Source organism: Xiphias gladius, chromosome 6, assembly GCF_016859285.1.
Source record: "Xiphias gladius isolate SHS-SW01 ecotype Sanya breed wild chromosome 6, ASM1685928v1, whole genome shotgun sequence".
In the NCBI taxonomy this organism is placed as follows: Eukaryota; Metazoa; Chordata; class Actinopteri; order Istiophoriformes; family Xiphiidae; genus Xiphias; species Xiphias gladius.
Window position 1 is genome coordinate 12203985 of NC_053405.1, and position 15526 is coordinate 12219510.

At 38.2% G+C, this 15526-nt stretch overlaps 1 protein-coding gene across 1 annotated transcript; it reads right to left on the reverse strand.

Moving 5' to 3' along the window:
- Positions 1-1119: 1119 nt before the first annotated feature.
- Positions 1120-15012, reverse strand: gipc3 (GIPC PDZ domain containing family, member 3). Its single transcript, XM_040129222.1, has 6 exons — positions 14719-15012; positions 10509-10694; positions 9870-10050; positions 4093-4202; positions 3117-3198; positions 1120-1464 (listed from the first exon to the last, which is right to left on the reverse strand). The coding sequence occupies exons 1-6, from the start codon at positions 15010-15012 to the stop codon at positions 1313-1315; spliced, it is 1005 nt and encodes a 334-aa protein (XP_039985156.1). The 3' UTR covers positions 1120-1312.
- Between the last annotated feature and the right edge of the window lie 514 nt (positions 15013-15526).

Consider the following 15526-nt stretch of genomic DNA (forward strand, 5'->3'; position numbering starts at 1 on the left):
GCCAGAAAACATATAACTGTCAAACTCCAACATATAGTTTGATGCACCCTTCTTTTCTGTACAGTAAATTCTCTCCAGTGCAGAGACAGACAGATAGAGCAGCACATCACAACCAAGAATAGACTGAAGTATAAATACAACAACAGCCTGGTCAAGTGTATTACATACTCTCTTTGAAACAAACAGGAACAGTTTCCTAAGAACTCGTGGATAACGTGGGAAGCAAGTTAATATGTGATATGAGTTTATTTTTATATTCCACGATTTTTTCAGACATAATCAGTATAATGAATCACATGGAATTGGAACAGCTAGATTTATTTGGTTTTTTTTTCCATTTTCACCGTGGGAAATTATGGGTTGGGTTCCTGTTAGATAGTAATGTTCGTTTTGGGAACTGACGTGCAGAGCAGTGCACTTCAAATGGGGAGTGCCCATTTGAAGTGCATTCTCAGATTATTCTATTTTCAGGCGATAGGTTTGATTAATGTCTTAAAACAGATACTGTTTACAAGTTCACATTACTTTGAAAAAAGCGAACCAATTGTATATAAATATAGTGACAACCTGCCTGCAAACATTATATATTTTAAATAATGCACACAGATATCTGGCTTGAACAGGTTGTTGTTCGTGGAGAAGAAGAATAATACATTCTGACTTTAAGATGTCCCAAAAATGTCTCCTTGTGTCTCTCCTGCTTTCCCAGTGGGTCTTCATCAGAGGAAAAAGGTTTGCTATAGCCTATCTTACACCCTGGATTCCTAGATGGCTGGCTGATTGTTGACAGTTTGGCAGTCATGTTTCCTAACACACTGCTTATGTTTCCTGTACACAATGGTGTATATGTATGGGGATGGAACCCTCAAAATATTTTGTAAACTTTTATTTTAATCAAAATGGAAATAGTTCAGTATTTTGGTGAACCAGCACATTTTTATGTCACTGCTTTCCATTATGAACAAAGTCATCAGCTAAATGCCTAAACTGTAAAATTCCAATTCCAATTTTTGATTTCAAATTTAAAAACTACACTGTGATTTTCTTTGTTTTGTATTTATTGTTAAGATTTGTCAAAATTCAGGAAAACATTCAGAGTGATGATCTGCTTATGGGCAAATTATTGTCTTTTGACTGTTCAAAGGGAATTGGTTGAATTAATTGCAGTCTCTAACATGGTTTTAAATTGAGTGATTAAAAAATGAATGCATGGACTGGGAAGGCAATATTGAAACTTCTATACTTTCCTTTTTTCTAGTTGTATCTACCAGAGAACAGAGGGCTTTCTCTCTTTTGTCTAAACAGTAAATGTTTAGATTCTGCCATTCTTGACATCTCCAATAGCCCCCCATACATCAAACAGAAACACATCAGGGAAAGCAAAATCTCCAAGAACTGAGTCCAAGGCCTCTGCAAAGTCATCAGGGTTCTTCTTGTCTTTGCCCGCTTCCACAATGGTGGTTGCTTGAGGCACAAAGGGACACAAAAGTGTAAGTTTTCACAGCCAAATGATGGTAAATGTTGGGTTTTTCCTCACATAATCATGTGATTCACAGGCTAAAAACAGACAAAAAGCTAGTTCACATTTATCTAAAGATATGCCCTTTTAAGGTTTTACATGTAATCAAAATGTCAAAAGGGAGCCTTTCCACAAGTCATTAACTAAACTGGGAAAAGTAAACTGCACCATCCAGCCTTGTCTATTTGCTTTTACTCAAAATGCTGCCAAAGTCAGTGATGTCAGATTGTACTTATTTGTTTGATTCCACAAAAGCAGACGATGACAGATAAAATACAATGGCTGTTCCTTGGGAGCAACATCAGTGATGTCAGATTGCATTGGAACGGCCATTGATATATTTCGGGGGGGACACCAAAGTATAATCTATATGTGGAAAACACTAAAAAAAAATGAGATGTCCATGAATACAACATACATCCCATTGTAACTCCCAATATCTACTTATATTTTAACATAAGGGCTTTTAAAAACATTAAATATGACATTGATTAAATGCAGTTAGTCCGCATCTTAATGTGCAGGAAATGCATACATTCCAAATGACAGTAAAACATGTCTCCCAAAAACTGGGACTCCTGATGTTATTTTGGTGTTATTTTGACTAGCACAGCAAACGAAATCATCAAATCAGCAAGTATTATGTAGACATAGTCAAAAATGCTCAAATAAAGAAATGTAAACCCAAGAATAATGCACTGTCACACTACTAGAATCTGCTCTTATTCATGTATCAATAATATCTCAGTATGTTCATATTTTACCCAAACAACACGACCTCAGAAAGACTTTGTATATATGAATATATCTAAGTAAAAGGATGGCTTGATTCCCCCATTGATACATGATGTATATAGCTGAATATTGTAGAATTAGGTCAACAACAGCATTTCTGATATCTAAGCAAACTCTCTATGATGGTAAATCTTTTTTTTTTTCAGTATTTTTCTCATCACAGTTTTGCTTGGAACAAGACAAGTAGACAGGAATGTTTTTGTAGGATAATTCCCAAGCAAATAACAGGACCAACTGAAAATACACTAATCCATTTTATAGTAGATCTAAACACCCAAGGTCAGTGGCCCTGAGAGTCTGGGAAAGGGAAAAGTATGTAATCCATGAAGATGCTGTTATATTAATGGGGATGTAAGGAAGTGTCCCTCTATTATGCAATATTTTTGTTAGCACTATATATTCACACATATTCAGAAGGGTTTGTCAGAAGCCATCCCAAAAAATGCAGGAACTAAGGTCTAAAATATTGAGGGAAAATAGGTACACCAGAGATACTAACATACCGTACGTGGCAAAAACACAAACAAAAGCTACCTGGAAGCACACTTCATCATTAAAGATGATCGGAGCCAAGGAGGAATTGGAGGAATCAAAGTGGTATGGTTTATCTCAGCATGCCAGGGAGACAGTTACCATGGACTGCAAACCCGCAGAAAATCTCACAGACTCATGTGTTTGGCTGTGAACATCTATTTAGCACTGGCTCACTTCCTTAAAATCCAAACTTGGACTTAAAGGTATTTTAAGGAAACAAATGAAACAAATGAAAACAATGAAACAAATGATATGTGGATGGTCTCACCCAGCTCCAGATCTCTGATGCCCATGTAACTCTCCAGCAGGTCGTCCACTTTCTTGGTGGCCCATTCTTCAAACTCATTCTGCTGGCAGAGCAGACAGGAAAATAAAGAGATGTTATTGGAAATGTATTAGTGTTCATGCTCTAAATATGGTGATAGAAACTCTGTGAGATCATATCTCCTCATGCAGAAACATGCTGAGGCCAAGAATACCCTTAGCTATTGTCTATCACTTGTCCCTATGTTATATAAATATATAAAGTGCACTGATCACCCAGCTATGCACAATAATTCTGCTCATGAATTAATTCGAACATAATCACTGATAGCAGTCTGTCGCTCAAATACCAAACAAATTGACCAGAATCAATCAATAATAATGGCTGAGATTTGTCTTGTTGTATCTCTTTCTTTTTCCAGATACATTTTGAAATTTGTAAATTTAGTGTTATGACTTAATACCTTATTCACATTGTTTGATCAGCCAGATGATAAAACCTTTCACATGCACTGCTGGTAGGTGTTAATTGTTTACTTGTAAAATGTTGCATCTTGCACTGACGTGCAGGGAGTAAAAATCTCTTTGTTCACTTCCGACAGAGCTGAGGAACATTGTTCAATAAGCAATAACGGGTATTGTGTGACTGTGTACGTGTTAGTTTATGTGTGACTGGAGTCACCCAAATGTATTCTGTTTATTGCATTTCAGTTCGGTTCAGTTCAGTTCAGTTCAGGTCAGGTCAGATCAGGTAAGTTCTTTACTGTCCTACATGGGACAGTATGATTTTAGTGGCTTTTAGCGTGATTCACACATCAAAAAACCTTAAGAGAAAGGATGTTCAAGACCAAATCAACCTGTTTCTTAAAAAGAACACACAAAAATGGTAGTCAGTATTGCATGTATGTGTATTTGTGTCACTTTGTGAGTACATCCGGAAGTTAAAGCAGTCATTGTCCAGCTGAGCGTGTGAAACTCACCACTTCCTGAACTGTAGCAGCACCCTTGGAGCGAAGACGTAACGTTTCCCTTCCATTCACCATCTTGCCCTCGTTAGATTTTGGCGCTCTGGTCCTCATTCCAATCATGTCTAACACAAACAGGATGATAACACTTCATAAAATGTTTCAGAAAACAGTCTGTGCGATTTATATTTATTTGTTTATTTAGTTGCGACGTGGTGCTTTTTTACACAGCACTGTTCATTCCAAAGGTTTCCTGTCCTTGCAACTTGGATCTTCTGCAGATGAAGTTTCTACGGTGTTGCTCAATCGTGTGTCTGTTCAACCATGGCACTGTCACTGCTTACTAACATGTTCTTCTAACTGTTCCCACAGAAACTGCTGATAGAAACCAAAACTCCCTCCTACATTTCACATCCTACACAGTATACCTTTCTTGGAAAGATTTAGTAGAGACCAAACAATGCACCACATTTCACATTCATTTTTCTGATGTGTACATTCCTAACATTCGACTATTTTTATTTTTTATTTTACCTGGGGATACCCACATTGGTGATAGTTTTAAAAACATGAAACATGGTTTTAGTAAGTGATACTTGTTGAATTGGGTGTATGGTGAAACAAGGAGTCATTTTTAAAGAGGTACAGTGGCTATTCAGAACCCTTCTCTTTTTGCACACTTTATTGTGTTGTAGATTTAATTTTAAATGGATAAAATTGCTATTATTCCATCAATCTACACTCGATAACCGATACATATAATGACAAGTGAAAACATGTTTTTAGAACTTTTTTGCAAATTTATTAAAAATCAAAAACTGAATTCTCTAATTTACAAAATCATTCAGACCCTTAATTCACCCTTATTTACCTTGTCAAAGCCCCTTTGGCAGCAATTACAGCTTTTTGTTTTCTCGGTTAATTATACAAGCTCCACATGCCTGGATTTGGGCAGTTTATCCCATTCTTCCCTGCAGATCCTCTCAAGCTCCGTCAGATTGGATGGGAAGCATCTATGAACTGCCATCTTCAGGTCTCTCCAAAGATGTTCTATGTGGTTTATGTGGCTTTTGGCTGGGCAACTCCCAAAGTCTTGGCATAGAGTGTGGTTTTCTGCCCAAAAGGTGCTCCCCGAGTCCTTTAAAGGAGTTTGCTGTCATATGTCTTTTAGTCAGAGTGGTTTCTTAGTAGCCATACAGGCCTGATTGATGGTCATCCTTCTGGCAGGTTCTCCCATCTCTGCAGAGAACCTCTGAAGCTCTGTTAAAGTGACAGTTTGGTTCTTGTTCACCTCCCTGACCAAGGTCTTTCTTGCCCGGTCACTCAGTTTGGCCAGACAGCCAACTCCAGGAAGAGTATTCCTTGGACTTCATGACTTGTTTTTGTCCTGATATACACTGTGAATTTTAGGACCTTATATACACAGGTGTGTACCTTTCTATGTTCAGTCAATTCAGTTGGCCAGAGGTGGACTCCAGTCAAGTTCTAGACACATATAATAATTAAAGCAATAGGATGCACCTGACCACAATTTAAACTGCCACAGCAAAGGGTACAAATACATTTGTACATGAGGGATTTCAGTTTTTTATTTTTAATAAATTTGCATACATTTCTAAAAACATTTTTTCACTTTGTCATTATGGACTATTGAGTGTAGATTTACAAGCAAAAATGACAGTTCAGTACAGTACAGTATGTAGTTGGTTGTGATCTTGTATCTCCACAGAGGAAACAGTGTTAGAGCCAGTCATGTTTGTAGGATAAAATTAGTGTGTTGCTTAATGAGAACACAGGTCTGTATTACAGTAAATGTGACTCATAGAAATCTGTTTTCCATTTAACTTTGTGTGTGTTATTACCGTTGACTGTTGCTAAATGTGAATCAGCTTCTGGGATCTACAGAAACAATTTACTATCATCATTACTCTGTCCGCTTTGGCAACGATAGCTGTGTGGTTTCAGGGGTGGCAATGCCAGTGTGTTGGTCATTTGGTCAACCACTAGACGAAAATATCTAAGCAACTATCAAATGGATTGCCCTGAGATTCTGTACAGACATTCATGTTCCTCAGGGGATAAATATGACTCATCTAGTGCCAAAATTAACTCAACGTTATCACTAATCAAGTAAAATGTCTCAACGTCTACTGTATAGTGACAAAATTTTGTACAGACATTCGTGGTTCACAGACAATGTATCCTGCTAAAATTTTTGGTTTTGAGTGACATGTCTTGACAAAAATTAGATGGATTACCATGAAATTTGGTTCAGACATCCTCAGAACAAATTTTAATTTGGTGATCCCAGGACTTTTCATTTAGCCATTATCATCAGTTTCTTATTTGTCCAATACTATGGTAAATGACCTGCACAACTAATGACATTCCCATCAGCCTCATATGTACTTTGTCTTTAGTGGTAATTAGCAAATATTAGTATGCTAACATGCTAAATTAAGATTGTGAAGATAATTAACTTTATACCTGTTAAACATCTGCATGTTAGCATTGTGGGCATGTTAGCAGGCTGATGTTAGCATGTTGATCAAAGCAGTGCCTCAGAGGGTTTTCTGAGTCTTTGTCTTTCAGTGACATGTTCAGTGTTTAACTATGTTTATCACTGAGCTATTATGAGCGCACACACTCCGGGGTCTGCGTGAAAATGCACATCCGTGTTTGGTATGACACAGTTGGTCAATGAGTCCAAAGAAGAATTGAATCATTTCTTGAGGGGGCCAGAGGTCAGCATCAGCTACGTCATGCTAACATTGTTTATGGCTATTACTCTGGAAGCAGCTGCTATATGTAGCCTGCTTGTCCTTCTGCAAGCTTCCTTATTTGGTATTAAAAAAAAGACACAAATAATGGTGGTGATGGTCTGACCTCTAACACATACTGCCAATTGGAACTGAACTTTGACCCACCTGTGGACCTGCCTTTATAGTTGTGACATGCAGTAGATGCCACCACAAACACTGTAAAATCATGTGTGGCAGGAGCAAAAGTTCAGTTGTAAATCAATATGGCAGATAGCAGACACTAAAAAACCCGATGAGCACACTGATGGTTTCAGTTAAAAACACTACTAAGGCCTCAACACTGACACAAACTATCACTATCACAAACATTTTTTTATTTCCAGATTACTTTACTGTGCTGTTATATTACACTCATATATTCACCGTGGGGGTCTGGGTGTTTCTCATCCTCACCCATATCATTCACTAAAGTGTTCAAATTAGGGGGTTAAAAATTCATCACAAGGATGAAGTTTTTCAACACATGCACTATGTATATATACAGCATATATATGTAGTAGTAATCACAAATGCAACTGCAGTTCTCTTGACGGAGGCAATGACATTAAACCTCTGTTGGATCTTGAATTGCAAATGCAACACCTAGTATACTCTTTTGTTAAAATTTAGGACATTTAAGTCCCAGCTCAGTTACATTCAGGATTCCAATTAGTGTAATAAATAATTTAACACATGAAATCTAATCCATCGTATTCATATCTGGCAGCCAGCCATTATGTCAGTTATTGAGAGTTTTAACTTACTTGTGTACACCCATACAAATTGTGACAGGCAGGTTTATACAGGGAATTGAGGGGATGTGTTTCTGCTCTGCTCATCATTCATTCCAGACATAAAACTGCTCCTCTTGTTTAACTGTGGACAAAGCTACTGCATGCTTAAAGTCAATTTACTAGATGATGTTACTTCCAAAACCAGGCTGTGGTTTGATAATACACACACCAATTTTATTTGAAGGTCCTTTGGATAAAAATGTTCACCAAATGGTATGCAATATGAAACATTTTAGGTAGACTAGATTTCTGTTGAGCTTGACATTCCTTTCTTGATCTTGAACACAACAGCTCACAAAACAAAACATTTAAGTCAACATGGCTGAGTCTGAACATCAACAGTTGCATGACAACTAAGCAAACACAATCTGCTGATGAAGACTGACACAGTTGAGAGCTCCAGAAAAGGCCTGTGAGTAAGTAGAAAGTCTAAAGTTCTAAGAGATACTGATTGTTAACAGGAAGTCTGCCCATTGGCCATGGATTTGGCTTCCTGTCTGATAAGGGAGGTTGTAGACAGTTAGGCTCCAGCCCACTCTGCTGTGTCCACTCAGAAAAGGGGACTGGGTGCGTGCGTGCGTGCGTGCGTGCGTGCGTGCGTGCGTGCGTGCGTGCGTGCGTGCGTGTGTGTGTGTTTGTGTGTGCAAGTGTTTTCATCACCTTGGACTAAACATTATCTCTGCTGTAACCCTGTGGGGACCTTCCCATCTGTGCACTAAAATTCCGTCCACATAAGGTTGACTGTACATAGAAATACAACAATTGAGTGTGGTCATGTGCTATATTTGTGAGGCCTAGTTTGAGTTTTAACATTTCAGCGGGAGGAGATTTTGGCCATCATTTTAAGGGGTTGCGCAATCTTTAGCGTCAAGGCAGGGTTGGGTTTAGGTTAAGGTGTGGGTGAGTATTTAGGTCAGGTATGTATATGGGACGTTTGTGGTTAGAATTACGAGTTTCCTCACAAACTCGTAACAGAAGTACAAACGTGTATATGGATGTGTCTTCATGGTTGTTTCTGTATTCCTATAGAAGGTTTGCTTTATTTCTTTTCTGCATTTGTTATGCCTGGAGTTGAATTGTAAACTAAAAACAAACTAGTGATGCATTTTTAAAAATATTAAAATGCATCACAGTGCAGTATCCTCTTTTTTTAAAAGTCTTAATTTTTCCAGTGGTTGTGATGTGATGAAAAATCACTCAAAGCCTTTTTAATTTTGTGTGTGCATGGTTGGGAATGAAAACTTGTATCCCTAACTGAACTGAAAGAGTTGATTCCCAATGCACTGCATATTTACTTTTTTAACAAACACCAAGACCAAAGTACTTCAGTTTCTCTGTAATATCACAGACTCAGTCTGTAAACAAGAAAGGAATCTATTTAACAAACAAAAGTATTTATTTTGCTCCTATGTTTTATTATTAGACACTTTTTCAAACTGCAGATGTGCCACTGTCTCACAAGATAATTTTGGCTGAAGCATAACAACCACTGCCATAATACTGGTCAATTAACTGCAGCTACTGAGTTAACAACTTTTCCAGGCCCATTGGCGACTAGCCAGTTCTCTCTAAAACGTTACTGTCTCCTGTACCTGTTCGGCTGATGAGATGTGGAAAATTAGTGCAGCGCGCTATAGTCCATCAACCACTGTGGACAACAGAGCGGGGCCTCCTGATTAGTAGAAATCAGCTGTTGGTGCTACATTGTGCATGGAATGTCCTATCATAATAAATATATCCTGGGGGCACATTTTGACGCTCATGATATTTAGTGTCACTGTTATGAATCCCAGTCAGCTCACAGTTCTGCTGCCTATGAGTGCTGAGAGCTTATGACAGTTATAATACAAGAAACAGAAATGTTTTCACTTCTGGCTCAGCCAAGAGCCCTCTTGGCTTTCATTCATCTAATTAGGAATGGATTTCTATCTAAGGATGTGAGTGAATACAATGTCTAGGATTCAGAAGGAAAGGATACTAACATTTTTTGTCCAAATATTTGCAAAGACTACTACTTATTAATGATATCGGGGACAGGCCATGTGACAGCTAATGCTGTAAGAGCTGTGAATGATATTAAGTTTTATCTCAACTGTAATTGTTGACTTATTTCAAAGTCCATGTTTAGGATTTCCAGTCTCTGTCTGTTGAGCACATGACCGTAAATCCTAGACAGCATGAAACATTTTCCACTCACCAAAGGCCTTCTTGGGCCCGACCAGGCGGAGAGTGAAGGGTATGCCTCTGGGTTGCTCTTTTAACATCTTAGCCACCTCGTAGTGTCGACACCCTACAATGCTCTGGTCATTAATGGCCTCAATGTGGTCACCAACGCACACAGTCTTCAGACGGTCTATAGTACTGCCTTCTTTTATCCTCTGAAAAAAACAGATTGATATTTTTTTACACATGTGCAGATCCCCAATCTGCAGCCTCCTACAAAGTGCCTGATATTCTATTCATATTAAATGAGCAATATCATAAAACTTGGAGGTTCATATGTATCCTTAAATCCTTGTTTAATAAGACTGTTAAAAACTAAACCCTTAAGGTTAAAGTTTAAGGTGGCAATAAATCATGACTAATAACTGTACGGTAATCTCTTCACAAAGAGTGTTCACATTTTAAATCACATATGGTAGGACCAGAAAGTTTAGACTGACCAAATAAGGATTCTAAAGGCTCAGGTCATCATGGTTCTTCTCCTACAACAAAACCTTTAAGCAATTTTGCTGAATTTTGCAAAACTATAGTTACTACCAAGTAACTCAGGTCAGTTCTCATAACAATGTGAATTTATTGTTCTTCAGCCCATTATGCTCTGCCGCTCAATCACCTTAATGAAAGCGTATCCAGCTCCATTGTCTGTGATGGTGAGGCCCAATGCGTCCTCTGTCTTTGTCACCTCCACCTCCTTGGTTTCTCCTCTGACGTGAGCAAAGATAAAGTCTTCCAGGCCGATCTGCCCCCCCAATAGTTTCTGCATGTCCACTTTATGAGAGTTAAGGGTGCAGAACAGGATCTGAGGCAAGGAAATTGGAAAAAAAAAAAAAAAAAAAAAGGTTAATTGTTTCCATTATTAATTTCAGAATCCAATATCATTAACACCCATGCAAAAGCAAAAAAAAAAAAAAAATCAATACCTAATTATATAAAATAATCCAATACAGCAATCTCTGACACATACACAATAAAAACTGAAACTATTTATTATTGTAATATATAACTTTTTTGCTTTACATTGCACAGGTGTGCATGATTTGGTATCCACACTCTGTAGTAACCACACTGTAGTAAACAAGCTCAAGACCCTATTAGATACTATTTAGTTTTAGTTGTATTACTGTATAAAGAGCATTTGTTATAAAACACTATTAAGAAAAACATCATTAACCTACATTTTGTTCTCAATATATCTGTTGTTTTGATACCAATCATTTTTGTCTTTTTCTGCCTGTAAATGCACAATAAACATTCTTACATTTTTCAGATCAGATGCAAGACCAGAGGCAAATGAAGTCATTATGGAATCAAAAACACATATCACTTGGATGCATGGATTCAAGTGGGACTACATAAACTGTCGCTAAAAACAGACAATGATTCTATAGTGATAATGGAAATGGCACTCAAGAATATAAAGGAAGGAACTGGGCATAGAACTCAAGTTCACCATACTTTAGCAGAGTGTAATATTTACCAGCAATTATTAATTACCATCGACGCAAGAACCAGTCTGATACAAACTTAAATGGGTTTTTTTTTTCTAAAATTACATCACCACTGACACATTAATTTTGACAGCACATTGTTAAATCGGGGAGGGAAAGGTATGCTATCTTTCCTTCTCTTACATTAATGTCTAACAACTTATTTCAAACAAACAAACCTTGTTTTGTAGGAAGATATAAGTTTATCATCCCTAGCAAAGCATTTTATGGTTTAGAAGATAAGAATAATGCCTTGCCCATTAACATTTCACTATTCTGCTGTAATCCTCCAACATTACCCGGTATTTCATTGTCTTCCTCCTGTCTTATTACAGAGCAAGTGGAGCCCATCAGCATTTCTTTAGATATGCTGTACAGAGATTCAACACCAGAGGGCAGTAGAGCCAAACCATTTGGTTTTGCATTGTGACCATTTTGCTATGAAAATAACTGTGATACCTCATTAAGAGCCTTTGTATATGTCAGGCTTGAAGTTTAAGCCTTAAAAAAAAAAACAAGTTACAGAAAACAGACAAGTTAGATTTACTTTTCTGTTCTTCACGAGTTAGGTGCTTAAATCATGATTGCTTTCCGGTGTTAGTGGTTGCATTAAGAGTTTGAGTAACTAGATGATAGTATGTAGCTGGTTGTGATATACACTGAAGATAAAGACCTTTTTTCCAAAGCGTATTGAAGTCATCGAATCTGACTAAATCTCAGGATCAAAACATAATACAGACCGTGTATTTGAGAAAATGTTTCTTAAATAACAGCATTAGCATATTTGATATTGAGGGAATGAACCTGTGAATCTCTTCAAACTTTAGGTTACCCTGCTTACAGTCTAGACATAATGTATTTCCTCGTCTAAAAAAGTGAACAAATATTTCCTCCTAATTCTTATTAATAGTTTAGAAGTATAAATGGTTTGTAAAGTAGCTTTTGTTTTTTTTATTTTTTCTGCAAAATCTCTCAAGCCCCTAATTTTTTTATTCTGAACCCTGAAGTTAGTTAAGGTTAAAGTTTAACTTTATAGCCCATAACGGAAATTCAAGATAACTTTGAACTGTTATCTCACTTGGAGCAGTTCCTGTTAGATATTGCTCATAGTAATTCTCTTGGCAAGTAGAACAATCTGACTGCAGTCCAAGGTCTTCTCTAGCATCAGCTGAACTGTAACTTTATGCTGCTCCTGTTCAGTCCACGGGAGGTCAAGGACACAGTTGTACTTCTCACTATCACCAAGTAATTGCCTTGTAGATATACAGGTTATCAAATAAACTATTGTCGAAATAATATCTTATTTTAAAACACAACCATTCGGTTGTTTTGTTATTTCTTGATGCACTTGAGACCAGAAAAGCCTAAGAAGACTTAGTGGCTGTTTATTTATCCTTCTTGTCATTTTCCTTATAGGGACAGTATTATTAGACATAAACTGTTTTCAAAAAGGAACAGCCTAGTCTGAAACAACTTAAAAGGCTCAAGCTTTGAAATCAGTTTTTTTCCATTTATTGCAGTGTACTTGTCACAATGTGATGCTCCAACCCTAGCATTGCTTACTATTAATAGTAATCTATTAGCTGTTATCTAAACTACTTATTCTTTCAGGACTGTTGGCGATTATCCCAGCACACACTGGGCAGAGTATACCATGGACCGGCCGCCAACTTACCACGTAGCTGACATGTATACGCAGACAAAAACATTCACATAGAAGATGGGATCGAGGAAGGGTTTAAAAGTTTCAATATACTGTACCATCCTGTCTTAATGAACATCAGCTGATGGTTTCTTCCCATAATAAATATTTAGCATTTGCGAATGGAAACTTGCATAACACAAGGAAACAGGCCGACCCATGAGACAGAATCACGGTTGGAGGTTGCCTGATAAGATCATCAAGGTTTGTTGCTATGGAATGTACATTGGTCTATATCACTTCAACTGTAAGCATTTATGTTCAACAGATAACAAAAAACAGATAGGATAAGCCTTCATGGTGGCCTTCATAATGCTACTGATAAATATTAAATAAGGCCAATGCCGAATATTTATTGCTCTGTTGCTAAGTGCGGTATCATAATATACTAGAAAAAGCTGCAGAACAGCATACATGCCAATCATCGTCTTTACTTAAAATTCTTAAAAACGGTCAAAATCTTTTTATAGGGATTATAATATTGAACTGCACATTCAACCAACAGCATTTTTAAGGATTATGAAATGATGTGACTTGAATTGATACCAGTTGTGAATATGTTCAGTGATAATTTATGTTTATTTTACCACTGTTTACTTCAGCAAACCATCTTTTGCAGACAAAATGTCCAGAAGTACAAGACAGAAAATAGTTTCCTACGACTTTCCGACAGCCTTTCCTCAGCTATCAATTTCCTCCTCGAACATTCTTTGATCACTCTATGGTTGCATCTACTGCCAGCTGCTCTGGATAAATGTCATCTAAATGCTTGTCTGAAATGTAGAAAATAAGTGTAATTAAGTGAGTGTTTTTTTGCAATACTCGCATGGCAGGCTGTATCTCAGAGGTCCTGTGGCCTTTGGTTGTGTTGAGTATTTAGAGCAGTATCAGTCTGCAGTGTGGTTTGGTCCCCCCCGACCTACTAAAGGTTTAGTGAGTAGATTTCTTGTCAAGGATTCTGCCCTTGCTGCTGCTTGCTGTAGCCTAACGACAGTCCTATGAATTAACTGTTTAGACCCATAATGTTGTATAACCATTTTGGAAATACTAATTACCTGAAATGTACAATTTGATAAATCTAAAACACAGACAATTCAGTCACAGTTACACTCGATATAGTATTTTAGTAGATATTTAATGTTCTGTTACTAGGGAACTACCATTTTACACATAAAGGTCAGGTTAAACGTCACGTGGAATACTGCTCAGACTGTGAAAACAGTTGTCATCAAATGTCTTTTAATATCTTATGTGGCTATGGAGGAGCTTTGTCGAGACTTAGAAAATAACCCTAGTGATGACCCTAGTGATACAAATTGGGCAAAATAAGTACAGTAATTTTCTGTAATTGTTCAAACAGGTTCGAACTTTACCATAAGTTATTGTGTTATACAGTATGTGTGGTGTTTGCTGGCTACAGAAAATGATGTGGTCATTTGTCTCCATTACTGATACTGATCAAGGTGCAGACAAGTGCAAAGTCTGACAGACAGTAGCGAGGACAAAGGATCTTCAATAGTGCATCATGGAAAAAAGCCTAGAATGGAAACCTAACACCTATTTGCAACAGGCCTGCCAGACCAGAAATTTACATAACTGGAAATGCCAATATGTATAGTGAGTTTGTTTTGTACCTCTGAGGGGGAGATGTTGAACACTTCTGCGATCTTGGTATACAGCTCCTTGACATTGGTGAATCCGTGGATGCGGCCTGTGGGACTCCCATGAGCCAGCTGGGTGTGGAAGATGAGCCTCGGTCTCGGGTATTCCGGTGGCCCCGGTGGTGGTGGTGAAGGAGGAGGAAGCGGAGGCGCTGTGGGCTCCACGCACCCCTCATTCTGGCTGTGGTTCTGGGCCTTCTGTTCCTCCATGGCTTTGGCCCCTGCTGCCTCGGAGTCCTGTGGGCACATAGCCTCCCCGTTCTGCATTGGCCCCAGCTCAGGTGTGGTCCTCGTCTGGGAGCCCTGGAGCTGCACTGCTCTGGCAAAGAGAGAAACACTGTCCTTCCCCCTGCTTAGCCGATCAACCAGCCACCCAGAGCTTTGTGGTGAAGAGTGCAGATGAATTAGTTATGAGAGTAGCCTGGTAACAGTATCTGGAAGAGGCCAGCCAGGCCCTACCTGGTAGAAACCCAATACCCTTTGAGTTGAGGATTGTATGTGTTACACCTGAGACTCTAGCAGCTCACGCAAAGAGAACACAAACAAAACACATCAGATAAAGGTTTCCTCATAAACAAGACAGGGTTAACAATCTAATCCCCTATATCAGTCTGGCTATGAGACAGTGTGAACATCCCTCCGACGTTTGAAAATGCCCAGCATATCTGCAAAATGACTTGCAAAGGGGGCCACACAAAGACGGCTGAAGACAATGTCCCAGTGTTACAGGTAAGATGACGACCCACACACACACACACACACACACACACACACACACACA

Excerpts from the sequence above, each read along its gene's own strand:
- gipc3 (XM_040129222.1), bottom strand. The coding sequence starts at position 15,012 with ATGCAGAACGGGGAGGCTATGTGCCCACAGGACTCCGAGGCAGCAGGG. Across the intron at positions 4,203-9,869 it reads CGGGCCCAAGAAGGCCTTTG|ACATGATTGGAATGAGGACC; the intron begins GTGAGTGGAAAA and ends TGTTTGTGTTAG. Across the intron at positions 3,199-4,092 it reads CTGCTACAGTTCAGGAAGTG|CAGAATGAGTTTGAAGAATG; the intron begins GTGAGTTTCACA and ends CTGCTCTGCCAG.